At 45.1% G+C, this 18,506-nt stretch overlaps 1 protein-coding gene across 1 annotated transcript in view; it reads right to left on the bottom strand.

The window, feature by feature from the left end:
- Positions 1–16,573, bottom strand: part of LOC119453754 (RNA polymerase II subunit A C-terminal domain phosphatase) — a 99,706-nt gene extending 83,133 nt beyond the window's left edge. Inside the window, exons 1-5 of the mRNA XM_037715812.2 lie at positions 16,286–16,573; positions 15,684–15,767; positions 15,369–15,453; positions 8,834–8,959; positions 2,372–2,616 (exon numbers count right to left, since the gene is read on the bottom strand). Of these exons, the coding sequence (XP_037571740.1) occupies positions 2,372–2,616; positions 8,834–8,959; positions 15,369–15,453; positions 15,684–15,767; positions 16,286–16,521 (776 nt within the window). The 5' untranslated portion in view covers positions 16,522–16,573. The remainder of the gene's footprint in view (positions 1–2,371; positions 2,617–8,833; positions 8,960–15,368; positions 15,454–15,683; positions 15,768–16,285) is intronic.
- Between the last annotated feature and the right edge of the window lie 1,933 nt (positions 16,574–18,506).

Genomic DNA, 18,506 nt, shown 5'->3' with positions numbered 1-18,506 from the left:
CGATCGATCTTCTCACTACACTTTGTTATTTTTTACACAGCCGCCCGTATTCCGTCGCTCTTCGAGCCACATTTTGCTCGGTTCTGCATATTTCTGAGCATCTCCTCGCTTTGTTTACTCAAGGCAAACCGCAGTCTTCAAAGCAAATGCGCGAAGAAGCTTTTCCATCACATTATGGTATTTAGGGAGTTCGATGATATACCGCAAGGAGCTTCTCAGCTTTGCGATATGAACAAGTTCAGCAAGTGGGAGCGAACTTGTCGCTCTTCATCCGGTGCAGCCAGAGATAGCACGGTGCTTGCTGTGGCTCTTTCCGCTTAACTGGTATCGCGAAAAGCGCTTTCCCGGACTCCCGGCGGTTGCTGCACCCGAACGTGCAGCACCCGGGCATTTCCTTTCGTTTTGTTTTAAGTCTACGAAAGTTACAGATACACTAAATTATAGAAAATGCAAAATCTGACCTCGTTGATGACTCGTACACGCGGCGTGTACGAGCGATGTCTGTCTGCTTATCTCCTCCGGCGCGGCTTAGATCCGCCATCTATAGTGGAAAGTGATCACCTGACGGCAACTGACCAATCGGCGGCGCGGCGGCTAATTAGAGAAAAGGGCTGCGGTACTTTCCAGGTTCCAGTGACCTTAATTGGGACGTACGCGCTAGAGCTTTCTCGTCTCCTGTTTGCAGCTAAGGTTGCAACTAAGGCTCGCCCTATCGTCACGTTGAACGTTTTAATTCCCCGTTGGTGCAATTGGCGATAGACGCCGTCAAATCCGAGACTGTTTGGCGCAGTTAGGCGCAATTTTCGTCGATTGTATCAGGATGGCGCAGTAAATCCCAATTGGCGCACTTTGGCGCAGTTGGCGCAGGGGTGGAATCACTGCATGGGGTTCAATGGGGGCTGGGTGGAGGAATCTTCGCGACTAGGCTTAAACCGCAATTACAGATAAGGCGGGTACGTATTAATGAGGTTTGACTGTAATTAAATCGGGTGAGTCATTGCATTCATTGCATTTGTGTGAGGTTGCCAATGCATTTGGCTCTATGAATGAACGTTAAAGAATTGAAAGCACTTTGCAAAATCTAAAATTTTTTAGAATTAGGTTCCAAATCAAGCTCACATTTGTGTGATTTCGTGTTCATTCATGTGTCAACAAGTGCGCTGCCTTTAGAACAACACCATACATACTCGCGTAATAAACTAACTTTTTTCGAAAAAAACTGGAGCAATGTAGCTGTGTGTATTTACTACACCGGTTAAAAGCCGAGGTGAGCAAAGAGTACGTCATTTCCAGGCAGACAATCTTGTATTTCCATGGAAACTAAGCTGGAAATCTCGGAAGTCAGCCGGAAAATCTACCAGGGCTCAAAAAAAAGCATGTCAGTCAGGATGTCTACCCCAAGCCTGAGGAAGTTCCGAGCATGTGGTTAAGTGCAATGATTGCCAAGAAAATGCCAGTCTTGGTTTGCATCTTGAAACAAAAGTACAAGGCTCTCGCGCTTCAAATGAACATTGTTTAAGGGATATACCTTGCCGATAAATTCCGTTATATAATACCAATGCGCACCATCATTTTGCTGGGAAAAAAATATAAAGTAAAAGGAAAGAAAAAATAAAAGAACACTGTAGTGGGAAATACAAGGCTTTAAGTTCAGTTATGAGTGGCTGAGAAGTTTAAAAAACCGGAATGATTTTGGCTTCAAGAAGATGTGTGGCGAAAGCGGCGCTGTCAACAATTCAGCCGTCGCGCAGTATCACAATGGAAAGCCTTCGTTGCAGCAGCTCGCTCCTGAGAACATTATCAACTGCAACGAAACAGGGTTGCTTTGCAAAGTGCTTCCAGAAAAATATTCAAACAGACATTATCGTGTGCAATAGGAGCACCATAAAGAGTGAATCGATCAATTTGTGGAGCCAATAGGGCAGCAAAAGGCAGCATTCTGACTTGCTTTGAAGACACCAGTTGAAAATGGTGCCGGCTAATTTGATCGCAACACCTGTGGTCAACATTTCTTCGTCGTTATTTCTGTAATTATTTCATCATCGATTCATTGGCAGAGTTGCAGAGGTCTGCTACTTCGTCCTTGAACTTCTCCATCCAGGAAATATGTGTAAAGCGGTGCACTTCCTGCATGCATTAATGTTTTTCCGACTGCCTGATATTTCGGATGCTTTTATGATCCGGAGGGAGTTTGAAAAATTGACCGTTGACTGCATAATGAAGTGCAGAACTTCACTTGCTGATATCAGCAGGCAATGAGCATGTTTATGACAAATATAAAATATAACGAGGCATTTTCCAGTCAGATCTGTCTCTGTTGTAACAAAGTTCAACTGCGAATAAATAGATAAAGACGTAAAGTGCACCCTACCTTAAATTGCCTGTCTTGGATGTGGGATTGAAGCACTCGTCCCGTGAGAGGATCCGGTGCGAGAAGTAGCGCCCATCGGGGTCCAGCAGGGCAGCGATGGCGTGTGCATAAGGCCTCGCCCCAAAAGTGCAGATGTGCAGTTCATACAGCTGGGACACCTGCTCCAGGAAGTGCTGCGTCCTCGGCCGCACCCGTGTATGGTACCAGGGCGACTGGGGCCCGCACAGCTGGAAGTGGTGTACGCCCTGGGCACACACAGTGCATCACATGAGTTTGTCACTTTCCCAATTCCCAAATAAATTCTGCATTATAGGGTCACTTTCCAAACTCCAGTAATTCCTTGTTGTATTTAAATTGATTTATTTGAAGTACCACTTATTTGAAAATATTTAATGCATTAGAATTCCTAGGGTACATACTTCACATAGTCTGGGGGCTACATACGTACGTATATATGCATGTATGTAAACGCTTTCCCACCTACCTAGGTCACCGGATAGTCCATGGTAGAAGCGGTAGCGCATTGGGCTGCTCTGCTGAGGGGTCAGTGCTCGAAGCCAAGCGTTGGACCAACTTAGGTCACTGAGTAGTATGTGGCAATGTGAATACAGGGTGTCCCAACTATCATGCACCAAGATCTAAAAATATGCAACTGCCACGTAGCTGGACAGAACCAAAGTAGTGTTGTTTTCCGTCGCTTGGAGATACTCAGATTATTTTTTGCATTCCGCCCAATTACATAATTAGTCTTAATTAGTTAATCAAATTCTGAAACATTATAATTAGATGAAGCATGTCAATGAGAAAATTGTAGAGCAACATGAAAAACTCCCGATACAGCTTCATATTGACACGTATACATGTTTATCTTTCACCGGTGGGCGCTTTCCACTGGCTAACAAATGTTAAACGTTATCGCTCGGCGCAGGACGCGCCTGTATCGGAAGTTTCTAGAACGTTATCGATGCTTCTTTCCATTGCCTGTTTTCAGCGACGCTTATGTTATCTGATTGTATGACCGACGCGAATTGTCTAGAACTTTCTGGAAGACACGCAGGCATAAGGGATTAATTTGGAACCTTCGATGACTTAGGTATAAAACCCAACGCGCTTCGTCGCTGATCAGATTTCGACGACCGTCGACTGTGTTCGCCGCTTTCGTTGTGCTTCGAGTGTAGCTTGCTTTTGTGGGCACAGGTTCGCCCAATAAAGAATCAGTCTCGTCATACACAGTTTTACGACTGTTTACTTCAGCGTCACTTCTACGTGACATGCTACGTCACTACTACTATGCTGCCTCCCTGCAGAAACAGGGATTGTAGACTCATCAAGCTGTTGATGTATAGCTTTTTTTCTACAGTCCCCCCATCTGTAAATCTACAGGATGGCCTCACCGAGTGCCTAAATAAGAACATCGCCGACATGCTGGCAATGTACGTCGACGTCGAACACAAGACGTGGGACGGCATCCTTCCGTACGTGACCTTCGCATACAACACGGCCGTGCAAGAAACGACGCACATGGCGCCGTTCAACCTGGTCTACGGAAGGAACCCGGCAACGACGCTTGACGTCATGCTACCGGACGTTGCTGACGAAGAAAATCTCGACGTTGCCACTTATTTGCTGCGTGCCGAAGAAGGTCGACAGCTCGCCCGCCTGCGCATCAAGAACCAGCAGAGGACCGACAGCCGCCACTACAATCTTCGACGACGCTACGTCGAGTACCAGCCCGGCGACCGTGTTTGGGTCTGGACTCCGATACGCCGACGGGGACTTAGCGAGAAACTGTTACGTCACTATTTCGGACCATATAAGATAATCCGACGTATTGGCGCACTGGACTATGAGGTCGTGCCAGACGGCATTTCGCAATCACAGCGGCGCCGGGCACGAGCTGAAGTCATCCATGTGGTGCGTCTTAAGCCTTTCTACGCCCGCTGACGATGTTAGGTACTTTGTTACTTTGTTATTGTTTTTTTTATTTATTACGCGTGGTTTTGTTTTCGCTTTCGTGTTTGTAGTATCGGGACGATGCTTTTTAATGGGAGGGTATTGACACGTATACATGTTTATCTTTCACCGGTGGCCGCTTTCCACCAGCTAACAAATGTTAAACGTTATCGCTTGGCGCATGACGCGCCTGTATCGGAAGTTTCTAGAACATTGTCGATGCTTCTTTCTGTTCCCTGTTTTCACCGACGCTTATGTTATCTGATTGTATTACCGACGCGAATTGTCTAGAACTTTCTGGAAGACACGCAGGCATCAGGGATTAATTTGGAACCTTCGATGACTAAGGTATAAAAGCCGACGCGCTTCGCCGCTGATCAGATTTCGACGACCGCCGACTGTGTTCGCCGCTTTCGTTGTGCTTCGAGTGCAGCTTGCTTTTGTGGGCACAGGTTCGCCCAATAAAGAATCAGTCTCGTCATACACAGTTTTACGACTGTTTACTTCAGCGTCACTACTACGTGACAATATTGCTCAATACTTGGTACATAAAAGTGTTCTTCCGAGTGTGAAAGAAGCCCACAAATACACGCAAAATTGCCGCACGACTGGCCGCTCGAGGCACTTTGCGTGTATTCACGGGCTTCTTTCACACTCGGAAGAACACTTTTATGTAGAACATACCGAGCAACAGAAAGCTGTGCCACGAGCTTTTCGTGTTGGTCTACAATTTTCTCATTGCCACTTTTCATCTATTATATTATTTGAGAAGTTGATTAATTAAGACTAATTACATAATTAGGCGGAAGGCAAAAAATAATCCAAGTATCTCCAAGCAACGGCAAACAACACTACCTTGGTCCAGTTCAGATACGTGGTATTTGCACATTTTTAAATCTTGGTGAATGATTGTTGGGACACCCTGTATATGTACCCCTCTTCAATGAACCTCTCTCGCCAACTCGGTCCACCGAATATGTGCCACTGAGTGTGCGGCCAAGCAAAGGACCAATGACCAATTCTCAGCGTTCACAGGCACCGGTGCGCCACACTCCTCATCTCGGAGGCCACGCGCGGACTTCTCGGCAGTGCCACTAGGTGGCACAGTGTTCGCATGCACCACCATGCATTCGCCACGCATTTCGGAGGCCATGCACGGGCTTCCTAGCAGCAGCTCTAGATGACACCGAGTGTTCTTACGGAAGCACGAAAGAGGCATCCCATTGCAGTACCACGCCTCGCATAGCTCGTTTCGATGACGGCAATATGTTGTGTCGCTATACTGATTCAATGCTAACACATTACTGTCGACAATCACCATGAGATGGGTGCTGCTGTAGTTCCTTTTGTGGTCCCTACCGCAGTGCATGCCTTTTAGACTGAATTACTAAAAGTGCAGTAGCACCTGACACCGCTTAGTACGCGGTGTGAATAGAGAAATTCGCACGGGACTGCTCGGTGTAGCACACACGATGACCCATTCCGCTGCTTAGTACCAACCTGCCGAGACAAAGGACACTGCAAAAGTCACTCCTCCACATGGCAGTAGCTTCTTTCTTGGGACTAACTGTGTCATGTTGTGATGTTTCACAGGTGAGGCAGCTGTTCATGGGCGTTAAAAAAATGTCATAACTGTCATACCACTACTCTCCAGTACAGTCTTGCTACAACATACATTTTACAGGTGTGCGCCCTATCGGGGTGTATACCTCACATTGTTATGACTCTATTCTAGTGCCTCTGGTTTAAGAAAAACACATTACTACTTGCAACGAAGTTGATGACTTAGCCATCGATGTGTGTGTCTCGAGTCTTACTTATTATTTAGAATTTACCCGGCTATCTTCCTATAGCAAATGCACAGGTACAAGTCAGTACTGTTGATTACACATGCATATTTTATGTTTTTCATGTTTCGTCACATGTATGTATAAAACCACTCGACTTCCTACCAACAAAAGCAGTTGAAAGTTGACGCTTGTGTCGGTTGTTTCCACTCCTCGTTTCAAGTGGTGCGCAAATAACATTTATCATAGACAAGACTAAGATATTTTAATAACACAGAATACCTTTATTAACCCAATAAAGCAAAAGCAATAAAAAGAAAGTAGGGAAAGGAAGGCATGACAAAATTTTTTGTGTGGGTACTCCCTTGATGGCCAGTTGCAACGAAATTTCAGACCATGCGAGAAAGCCTAGTTTAAAATAATATATAGTCTACGCCCGTTACAACGGACCCACGTACAACAGACTTTCGGATATAATAGACCATATTTCAACCTTAGTTTGCTCTACCTATTTTATTATTGCGACGAAGTTCGCTTTTAAATGGATCGCGCTACAATGGACTATTGGCTACAGCGGACAAAATTAGCGGCAATATTTTTCAAAATCAGGCGTATAAAGCGTACTTTTGCCGTGTGAACACGCGCTGACAACAGAATTGCGAGGGTCAGCCGACAATCGCAGCTCAATGTCACACACGTGCAAGGGAGGAAGGTGGGGCGGTAGCACACCGTTTCTTTCGGATGAAAGGCACGGGGGTGGGGTGGGGGGGGGGGGTAGGCACGGTAGAGGGGTTCTACTCCGGCAGCTGCTGCTTACGGCACGGCCACACTAGTGCCGTTTCTTGGAAGCGATCATATCTTGAAAGGACAAACTGCGCTCAGTGCCGGTAGCTTCGTATGCACTGTGCTTTCGACGTTTAGTTCGCATTGAAAGGAGAGACAGCACAAAGGTCAATTCACTCGCTGCTGCTGCCATGCTTCCTCACTCCAGCATTTTGACAGCAACTTTCCGCAGTGATCGAGCGAGATGTATTCAGGTTTACCTGTGCGCGCAACACTGCGCTTGTTAATTTAGTTAGTAAGTGAATGTTTACAACTTTATACGGCAGATAAAACTACTATCCTTACTTCGTATAGCTGTCTACTAATTTGCTACCGCAATCGATGCTTCGCCTTTTAGGCAAAACTGCGACTTTTTTTTGTTTTTTACTTTGGACCCTTCGTCCCTCAGTCTTTGCAATAATGTTGTTAGACATCGCGACAAAAGTTTCGAAAGTGAGGTGTTTCAGATATTGCGGACTTTGGATAAAACGAACTTTTGTCAGATTATCTGGGTCCGTTGTAATGAGAGTTGACTGTATATGTATATATATAGAGAGAGAGGATAGCAGAGCCTCCATTCAAAATTTGTTGCTTGAAATACGAATAGAAGCATCACAGAAAGGTAATACAAATAACTATTAAGTATTCAATCTGTAAAGAAATAACACCGTAATTACCACTCGCCAAAAGTCGCACATGACCTTGTGCACTGCTCCCAGCATGACCTTCGAGAATCTCGGAGGCCATGCTGCTGCGTAGCAAAGATACCGTGGACGTCGCGGGGTGCCGCTACGAGCTCTCTCACCGTCGAGACACTCAGAACTACCGCGTGCTCCGAATGGCGTACGATTCTCCAGGCGGGGTGACGCAAGCTAGCCCAAATGCACGGCACCCACAGCGCAATGAAAATGGCCGAAAAACCTTGGACGCAACCTGCTGAGATATACGTCAAAGCGACACCAACAGGTGCACACATCATCTGCTTAGGTGCTGTTTAAAGGCTGCTAACAGAAAAAGAAATCTATACAATTGCCAGTTCTGCGGCTTTGCTGACATTGGGTCAGTAGTATACATTGCTCATTTAAAACAAATTTAGCGAAAGTGAACTTTCGTTGCAGTCGGCCTTGAGGCATAATTGCTTCTAACCCCAGTGTTGTTTGAAATGGGTAAACCCAAGTTGAAGCAAAATTGCATGTGAAACGACATGCCGCTTTCAGTCTAATTATAGAAACACATTCAAACAATAAGTTATTTTACATGTCAAGTTAGTGGCAACAAGTTAAGTAACATGTTCTAGGCAATCCTGAGACATTTATACATTGCAGGACGAACTAGTGGTTAGTCTGCAAGTGGGCCACAATCCTGTTTGCGATTGTTGTGGAGTCATTTGATAAATGCAGACTATCAAACACATTGCAGACAGTACAAAGGAAGACTTGTTAAAGTGCTGTGCAAGAGTGATGACAATGGACATAAGGTAAATAAATTTCCATTTTGTGAAAGTAAAGCTTACTGGTTTCGCCTTTTCCTTATTGCCAGAATTGGGGGGGAAGGTGTTTTTCTTGCTAAAATATCAGGTGCACCTATGATTTCTGCTTTGTTTAGCAGCTCTAATTACATTTCTACGTTATTTTTCCACTTTGACCCCATAAAAAGTGGGTGCGCATTCATCTAGGGGGCATTTTGGAATCAGGGCAAACACTGCCAAATCAATCCGCTGAGTGTTATTGTGTTATTTTTTAATGACTTTTGTCATTCGACCTGCAGGATAACTCGACCAATTTCGTCGGTCCTGTCAGGGTCAAATTAACGGAAGTCGACTGTAACGCAGCTGGAATGCATTCCAATAAAGGCCGACCTTCACCCAATTAAGGGTTCACGCTGCCAAAGGACAAGGTACCTTCACGTCTGGTGGCACGTAATTGCTTGTGGTGTGGATGAGCGTCTGGTCGAGATCCACCAGAAGGACCAGCTTGCGTAAGCTGCGCAGCCTCTCTTCATCGGCTTTGCCCAGCTGGCGAGCTTGCTGAAAAAGATTAATGCGCCTTAGCAAATAAAAGTCATGAAGTAGCGTTTAAGCACATTACTCAGCATTAAAGGGCCCCGAAACAACCTCTAACATTTTTTATTACACATTTCAAATAAACATGCGCATCGCGTACAGAACGCTCTGACGATCAACTTTGGCAAATGCGGCAGTGCTACGCGCCACGGTGACGCCACAAATTCAAAAAGCAACTCATGCTCTTCTCCTGGCCTTTCCAGTGCCTATTTCGCGCATCGTGATGTCACCAGGCTGAAGAGCTGTCGATTGGTCAGTTGACGACGAACAACAGCGGCAATGTGAAAAGAGCCGACTGAGTGTTCCGAGAATGGAGGGAAACTTGCCCATTGTGTGCCACTGAACCTTCTATTAACGAAGAGAGTTGGGCTAGCTGATGTTGATGCAACTGCTGTGACATAGTTACTAGTGCGAACAAGGCTAACGAAAAAAAAAAAGGTGGGACAGGACAGAGCACTAGATTTCAAAACTGACAAATCTTAATCAGATAATCATGCAAACAGGCCACCGTATGCTCAAATAAATGTGCAGACGAATGCATAAACGAATGTGCCACAAGGAGAAAACCAAATGCGCAATGAAGCCAATAAGCGCCCACCACGAACCATTACAAAGCACTGACAAGGTTATTCTCAAGGTACAGCCGCGACCACGTCTGTGTAGAGCGGCGAGCAGCCGGCCTTGCTCTGCGGGGCGACGTCTTGTGGCAGTTTCGGAGCCTGAAGAGGTGTGCCAAAGAGCATGCGCGGCCTAACAGATATGCAGATCGGCGCACGCTGCAAACCAGAAATTATGTTGGTAAGCGCACGTGGTTTGCCGGTTGTGCGCATTACCCGAGGGCGCCGTCTTACTACGCGCGATGGCAAGGGAATTGCGCACTTGAGTGATAATGCGTGCGATTCCGTCACGGCACCTGATATGGAAAACTATGTCTTCACCCATCCCAGATAATGTCATCGGCCAATGAAATGGCAACATCGCATGCGCTCTGTCTATATTAGACACAGAAATATCAAACTGATCCAACGAAGCAATCCTTGCTGCTCTAATGGCTATGGTATTGAGCATAATGCAGTTTTGAGCATAATGCAGCCACAGAAAGACGGGGATTCTAAGTAGTCCGCAGCGGCCTAACAAGGGAAACCTCAGGAAGGAGGCAAAGTTTCAACCACAAGGACCCTCGTGGAAACGCTCTCCGTAGGCTGAAGCTTCTCTTCTTCGGCAATGGCTGATCACACGTCCTGTAATAATTATTGTTGAGCCAAAATACAAAATAACGCATTATCTATAAGCGCCAAGGGCTGCAGAAGACGGCATCAAAAAATTAACGCCTCGGTTTTCTCTTTACGCCGTTGTTGGCGTTATCATTTTTTCGTATCACCGCCTAATCGGAACGGCCAGAAAGCGCTCATATTTTGTTGTGAAAGTCGGGCGCGTGTTATCAGCTAAAACGCTTAATCTTTTGGCATGGAGATACGAAAGCACCACGAGGAAGCGTGCATATTCAGTTAAACAACGGCCCTTTTCAACGTTGCCACTCGTGCAATGCAGGTCTGCATGTATATTAGGCCACGCATGCTCCTGGGCACAGTGCGTCAGATCCCGCCACTGCCGCACGGTGTCGCCCCGCAGAGCAAGGCCGTCTACTCGCACGCTCTACACAGACGTGGACGCGGCTGTACAACACTTCTTTATCAGTGAGTGCCAGACACGGTGTGCTTGCGCGTTCATTAGCAGCGTTTCAAATGCATAATGGCCAAAAAATTTTCATAACTGCCTGGCAAACCGTCTGAGCACATGCGTATTGTGAAAACATGGGGAGCAATTACGTCTTCGGCAGTAGTCAGCCAAGTGGCCAGCAGCGCCTGCTAGAGCGCTTATAGCGGTCCGGTGCTACCTAAGCTGATCATTCAGGCACCTGCCTGTCTGGCCTATACGGCATCTTCCAGAAGAAAGTTCAATTTTGTAGACCACCCCCACATTGCAGTTAACAAAGCGAGTGGCAGGCTTTATTTATTTATTCCTCACAGGTCCCAAAGAGCATTGGGTGAGGGGGGCATATCAATAGAAATACAGTGCAAAATAATAAACCATAGTAACGGTACAAGAGACGCTGTACAAGGCAAATACAGAAAATAAACACAAAGTTGATTCAAAAAGGGCGTAAAAATACTCTATTAACACGGAGATTAAAAAACAAAGCAAATGCGAAAATGGCAAGAACGAATAACCAAGTACAAGTGAGACCAGTAGTACAAAATAAAACATTTAAAGCAACTGAAAAATGTAGTACAGCAGAAAACCGCAATTAGGGCAATACTAAAGCGATAAATGCTGGCAGAGGTGTTTTTTGAACTCTCCAGGGTGAGCAAAAGAGACTACGTTGTCAGGAAGATCATTCCAGAGCTTAATTGCTTTAGGTAATGCAGATGAATTGAATGATTGAGTTTTACCATATATGTGGTTAAAGCAGAGATAATTATGTAAGCGCCATGAAGATCGAGGAGACGATTCCGGAGGCAAAAATGAAGTGCGGGTATGAACATATTTATGAAATAAACAAGCACATTTAAGCACATTCTTAGTGCTTGTAGCTTTTGTCCCAGCGTTTACCAATCTGCACATTCTTGCATGCTTTTGTGGCGCTGAAAAAACATGAACACCGCACTTTCTTACTTTTCTATCTTTGTTATCTATTCTTTCTTCTCTTTACTCTCACCATTCCACTTGAGACCACCATTTATCTGACTTAGGCATTACATATCCTGCCCTATGCCGTTTCCTTTTTTAAGGAGACCAACAACTGTCCAGAATGTGTCACAAGGTTTGGATGGAAAGGAAATGACCATGATTTATAAAATGATAGAATTGAGCATGCTATTGAAGGTTCAACTAAGGTTTATAATTGTCAACAGGCACAGAAAGTCGGAAAAACGGTATGCTGCACCACTTCGGGGTGAGACCTTGGTGCAGAGATGAATGTAACCATGTAATCGCAGATTATTGTACCTAAGTTGGATGTTATTAAGCGCACCACATGTATTGTTTAATATGGCAGTGTTTGCATTAAATAGAAATTTTGCGCTTTATTCTATGCGTATTACGACCTGAAAAGGCTTACGCTAACAAGTGTCACTGCCTTCGCCGCAACGAGTAGAACGACAGAACCTTGGTGAGCCGTGGCATCTCTATTTGCATAGCAGCATAAATGAGTGCTTTTGTACACATGCGTGTTTGCGAGTGAGTAGCCAGAGTTCGGTGGTCTCCATATGAAATACAAAATGCCATCAATTATTTTTGCCGTAAATGGGTGCTAGCTCTGCCTCAATACATAGTAATACAAGCATATGCTGCAACTTCCCACCAATGACAGCTTAGGATCGGTATCACACTCACTTGTCCCTGTTTCCCACACACAACTTTATTAAAATGATTGCAACTGCCGTTAGAAAAATTGTGATAGAAAACGAAGCAGAGGAAACGAGGGGCCCGAGCTTTGTTAGGCACAATCCCACAAAGCCAACTGATACTGAATCCAAGGAAAGTATAAGAAAAATTATTTGTAGTTTCAAATTTAAGCGTAGAAATGATAAGCTAAACGGAAATGAAAGTCGAAGAAAAACACAAGAAACAAAGGTTTTACAGAAAATGTTGTGCATCACCACTATAAGATCCAAACACAGAAAAAAATAACTTTACGTCGTATGAAAAAAATTTTTTAATAGTACGATAAATATTGGCTGTTGGTGCCTTTATTATCAACCAGGACACCAGCCATTGTCCACCAGAACACGCGCCATCGGGCGCGATTCCACCAATGAGAGAGGAGAGTGGGGGAGGTCTGCAGACAACGGCGACAACACGAAACTGGGGAACAAGCTAAGAAAAGCTAACACTCTAAAAGCGATCAAACGAATCAAACGAGCACACAGCCTCGGGCACGTGCATGGCACCATAATGAGAAGTGCAGGGAAGATCGCATGTGTTGTGCTGAGTGTGTCGGGTTTCCTGGAACACTGAAGAAAGTGTGGCTGGCTAGATGGTGGAGAGCTATTGCTGTCGTGCGCACCTTGCCTTATCCCCAGATTCTTCATGGGACCATTTGATCAGTCTCTTTTGTTTCTTTCAAAGCATGCACAGAAAACTATAATTTGTGTTGAGACCATAACAATGATGGCACTTAACATTCGAAAGCCACATGGTAGATAAGAGAGATACCAGAGCTGACGGCTCAGGATTCATTTTAGCCACGCGTGGTTTTTTTAAAAGGGGCACTAAAAGGAAACATTAATTCTTACTTTACAGTTTAGACCAATAAGGTGTTCTTTCAAAACTACATCTTTACTAGTTTCGCGGTAATAGGTTGATTCCTCGAAGAGACAGCCAAAGTTTCATTTTGTAAGGTTCACACCGCAACCCCAGCACTCATACGTTAGTATGACATCACGGATTTCAAAGTTTTCTTTTTTTTCATATTTGAGGCTCAATAAAAGGTTTTAAAACTTGCCATGTTCAGGCTTTACATCTTTTATAATACAATGTAGCAGCCCACCGATACCAATAAAAAATTCACCAGGCCCCCAGTAGACACCGTGAAAACCCATGAAGTCACGGTGAGCTGCCACAGAGGCTTCATGGTGGCAGCATCGCCTGTGTTGTTCTTGCACCTTTTCTGGCTTGCAACGCAACCTCTCGCAGCAAAAGTGGCCTTTTTGTTAACATTGTAAAGGCTCAATTTACTACTGCAGCTCAACTTGTATTTCCCCTTGGCATTCCTTCATCGTACTAAAGCAACATGGAGGCTAGAGAGATGTTGTAGTGTAGGTCGCGAGATAAATTTCGTCCACTGGCAGTTCTCCAATGTGAGCCCAAACACTGCTACACCCCGATAGGTCTTTTTTTCCTTTCCAGTCTTATCGGAATGTGGCTACCGCTGATGGGAATCGTAACCAAACCCCCATGCTCAGGTATGGAACTTCATAACCACTTCCATGGGTGCACTGCGGCCAACTTTGTGATGCTGCTGACTCAAATTTCTTTTTTTCCTACCTTTTCCTTACTTAGGGAAAGAGAAGCTCATCATTGAAGTTTGTACCTTTCTTACCGAGGTCGAGCTGGGCCCGTCTAAAGTAAAACCTTGAAATCCAAGTTCACCTTTACATCACATAGTTAGTTCGGCTTCACAGCATGTGTTCCTTTTTTGTGTGTGTGGTCCACGAAAGATGATCCCAGAAAATAATCTATAGCAATGAATATACCCAATTTTGAATGCCAAATGTTCTATTGCTAACCAGTTTTCCCAAATTGCCTCGTGGTTTATCACTTGTTGTTCTGGTGATAACTGGTTTCCAACAGGCACCCAGCAGTGCAGTTAGCGTGAGACCCCTGTGCCATCTGCAACTGAAACTGTGGGGCAGCCAGTGACATTAGCGCTCGAATTCTTCTCTGGTGAGAGCATGTAGGCGTGCCTTTCCGTCACTCACCTGCAGGATCTAGTTCAAGCTGTTCATGGAAGGTTTTGTTTGCAGTGGCCGCAGCTTCGCTAGCAGCAGGAAGGAACACTGCACGCTATTGTGTTTCATTACAGCGATGGAAACACAAATGGGCTGACACCACCGGTACAAAAGTACTGTTTCCCAAGGATATTGTATGCAAAAAGCAGACAACACTGAAACTCAACTTTCGCTTTCCAGGGACTACGCTGCAAACTCGTTAGAACAATCTGCACTTTTGCTTGTGGCCATGGAGCCTAACAGCATGAGCGCACAAGTATTAGTGAGTTTCAGAGTGACAATGTGCAATTGGAATGGCAGCTAATTTAATAGCCTGTGTCGCCGGGGCGACAAACAAAAACATTGTAGCGCCCTCTGGCCACTGCAGAGTGCCTATAGTGCTGCGAGTACGCCAACTTTGCGTACGGTACTTCAAAATATATTTTTACAAGCATTCTTCTGAAACAAACACTTCCAGCAATATATTTAGGGCCTTTTCTTTACGTATATATATTTGCATTTTAAAAAAAAACTCGCAATATTTAGGTAGTTTTTGCAAATACTACATACACGGTAGTGAGGGTTGATGTGGACGGTGTTTCAGCTTTCAAGTTGCATCACATTTATTCATCCTGTCCAGCACAAAAGGAGCTCAGTGCCTCTGCGCTATCACTACGACCTATATGTCACATGAGTATCTGCATCTTTCAGAGCCTTTAGCCTGACTTGTGTCTTTATATTCAATAATAACTAGCTTTATTACTTCCTCCTACCTACGTATCAAGTCTTCGCTCGCATTTTTCACTCAGGACAGCTGTGTGTAGTGATCATGTGTAGTGTGATCAGCCCACGGTCAATGGGAAGGCTGACATCATACTCACCTCCTGAGTTACACGAAGTTCAGGTACATTGTGGACCATGCTGACGGAGGCCACGTCGGCCGCTGTCGGCACATCTTCTCCAAGCCTGAACGCCAAAACAACGATCGCTATAACTTGCTTGTTATCGAGCAAATTAGCACTGCACTGAAGAAAATAAACAATAGCGAATTCGAATACAAGGACCGAAATTTACCATGTTGATCGAGCGCCTGCCCCCGTTTACTTACTTCTACCACGGTCCGCGTCTTCAAATGCGCACTTGTTTATATTCATAGGAACGTTCATCGTAGCTGGCGAACACAATTGCACACTTACTCTCTCAGGTCGGCGCCGCATTCGGCACAGAGGTCCTTCATGACGACGGGATGCGTACACAGGGCCAGCTTCAGCAACACATCCCTGCAACACGATAAAGCTAATCAATATTTACTCGGCAACTGCGGCTTCGAGAGGCGCTCAACACAGCGTCCCCGCGTTATTTCCATTTACCGCACACGCACAAGGTCCGGATGAATAGGACGCGATCTGCAAATAACTGAGACATAAACAGCGAGCAGGAGTCAAACGACTCAGCGCGAGCGCAAATTGACTTTGTCGCTCCGGTAACGGCCCGCTACGAATAAACAGAAAAACGCCGAACGCGCGCGCATGTCGGTGGAGCAAGGCGAAGCGCGAGTACAAAATCACTCCGTTTCCCCGATAATCGTAAGCTCTGCATTCTTTTCGCTGTTAATTAGACGAACTCCGCAACGCGACTTAGCTGTTCAAACGAAAGCGCGCGCGCGCGCATCGCAGAATTTGAAACGGTGTCCTTCAGTTCGGCAAACGTCGCGAGAGAAAGAATCGAAAGTTACTGGCGAAAAGTAGACAGGTGCAAATGGAACTAGCTCAACGAACGATACCGCAATCGCGCGTACCCGGGGTTTAGGGTGTCTCCTTCTTGGGCCACCAATGTGTCGACGGTGCCGTCGCATTCCGACTTGAGTTTGCACAACTGCGCGTCCGCGTCGCAGCTTTCGCCGGTTTTCTGGTACAACAAGATACCGGTGCCGTGCGAAATCCGGCTGCCCGCTTGGATCTTCCATTTGGCGATCTTGATCGGCGTACGGCCCGTATGCCGAAGCACGGAGGAAGAATTGTTTACGTTCTCCATGTGCCGGAGATCAATAAACAGCACTGCCGAAGGGAGGCAGCCATTACAATAAAAGTAACTCCGCAGCAAAATAATAATGTCCAAAATGTTACATCAATAGTTTTTTTTACGATTTCGTCAAGTAATTTTGTTTGTTTGTGTGAAAACTGTCTTAGTTTAAAGTTTTTTCAGTTAATGTTTACTTTTGTTTAGTGCGATACTGGGGCGGTTGCTATGGCATTTTTGTCAGCGATCTGTGCACCACCAACGATCGCTGATTGATCCACTGTGTGCAGCGCTATCGTTAAGTAATTTTATTAGGTAATATCTTATAATACAATTCCTCGAAGGCGCTTTATAAGCGCCGTAACAGTTCACTCGGTGTCATAGCAATTTGTCAGAGCGTACATATTCGCAGCGTTGATGAGCGACGCTTCTGCGCGAGTTCGTGACAAGTCGTGTTTTGTTTTTTGACCAACTAGAGGAGGTCGTGGTTTGACCATAGCCTATGGTTTGAAAGTAATGATGATGAATGCAACAGTAAGTTGCATGCATCATTATTAATTTCTGTGAGGGTACTTTCGAACAACTTTGAGTTTTAGGAACGTTCCGTTAGGCAGAGGGTATACTGGGCCGGTATTTTGTAGCGATGACTTTAATGTCATAATGCCTTTTCGCGCTTATCGCGCTTTGTCAGTGGTCAGAGCGTCGGTCCACTCGCGTTATCAACGTTGATATCGTGAGCCGACCGTCGCTCTGACCACTTACAAAGCGCGAAAAGGCATTATGACATTAAAGGCATCGCTACAAAATAGCGGCACCTGTTCCAACGTGTACCTTCAGCGCTTTGTTCACATTGTCATTTCAATTCAGTATGTGGCTTGAGGTCGAATTTTCCTGATTAACAAAAACAGGAAGTGGATATTGTGCCGGCAGCCGGAACGCAATCATATGGTTCACATGAATGCATGTTCTGGAAGCGTGGAAGAAACAGTGATAAGTTGTCGGAGTGGACAATTTGTGTTTTGTGATTTCGTATATTGTAACAAGAAATTCCGAATAATATGTGTGTGCGCACCAACAAAAGTAAATGACCGGCTTAGCTTTTTTCAAGAAATATCGCAGTACATGAAAACAGACAGATGTTTGATAGTGTTAGGAGATTTAAATTGCGTTTTGAACTCTGATGATCGTTCGCATGATGGATACTGGGCTGATAAGAGCGTTGAGTTCCTGAGGGGGGCCATAGGAAGAGCCCTGTTGGAAGACATTGCACATTACGCGAATGGAGGTAATAATCGGCATTATACTCATTTTCAAGGCAATAGCCATGCAAGGTTAGACAGAGCAATTTCGCAAGAAATTGCCCCGCTGTGTGATGATTACAAGGTGCTGAATATAGCATTTAGTGACCATTGTTTAGTAGCCTTCATGATAGGGAAGAAGATCACCGTAAAACTTAGAATGAAGTGGGAAACATGGAAATTAAATGCAAAACTCTTAAAGGACGAACAATATCTAAAAAGTGTACGAACAGAAATGGCTAAAGCAAACAGTAGCTATGAAAGAGAATGGGGTGAGCGATGGGAGAGGTTTAAAGAAGCCGTAAAAATGAATGCCATAGAGCGAGCCGTAGAAATGCGTTTTGAAGAGCGTCAAGAAGAAAATAACCCGAAAAAAATGCTGCAGGAATTGCTGGATGCTGAAACTGCGGCAACAGGCACCTTTATGGAAGAAATAAGAAGAACGAAGAACGAACGGAAAAATACCGTGGTGCGCTTGTTTGCGCTCGAACGGAAAAGATCTTGGCCGATGAAATGCCATTTTCTAACTGCCCTTCTTAGATTAGACGCCGAAGAAACAGAAAGATTATCAGTAGATATCACAGCAAAGGAAATTGAAATGGCCATAAAAGACCTTGACGCTGGAAAATCGCCAGGACCTGACGGCTTAACTGCAGTTTTTTACAAAGCCTTCTGCTCACAGATAGCCATCGTATTAGAGCA

Source organism: Dermacentor silvarum, chromosome 5 (assembly GCF_013339745.2).
Source record: "Dermacentor silvarum isolate Dsil-2018 chromosome 5, BIME_Dsil_1.4, whole genome shotgun sequence".
NCBI lineage: Eukaryota > Metazoa > Arthropoda > Arachnida > Ixodida > Ixodidae > Dermacentor > Dermacentor silvarum.
This window is presented reverse-complemented; position numbering and strand designations above follow the sequence as displayed.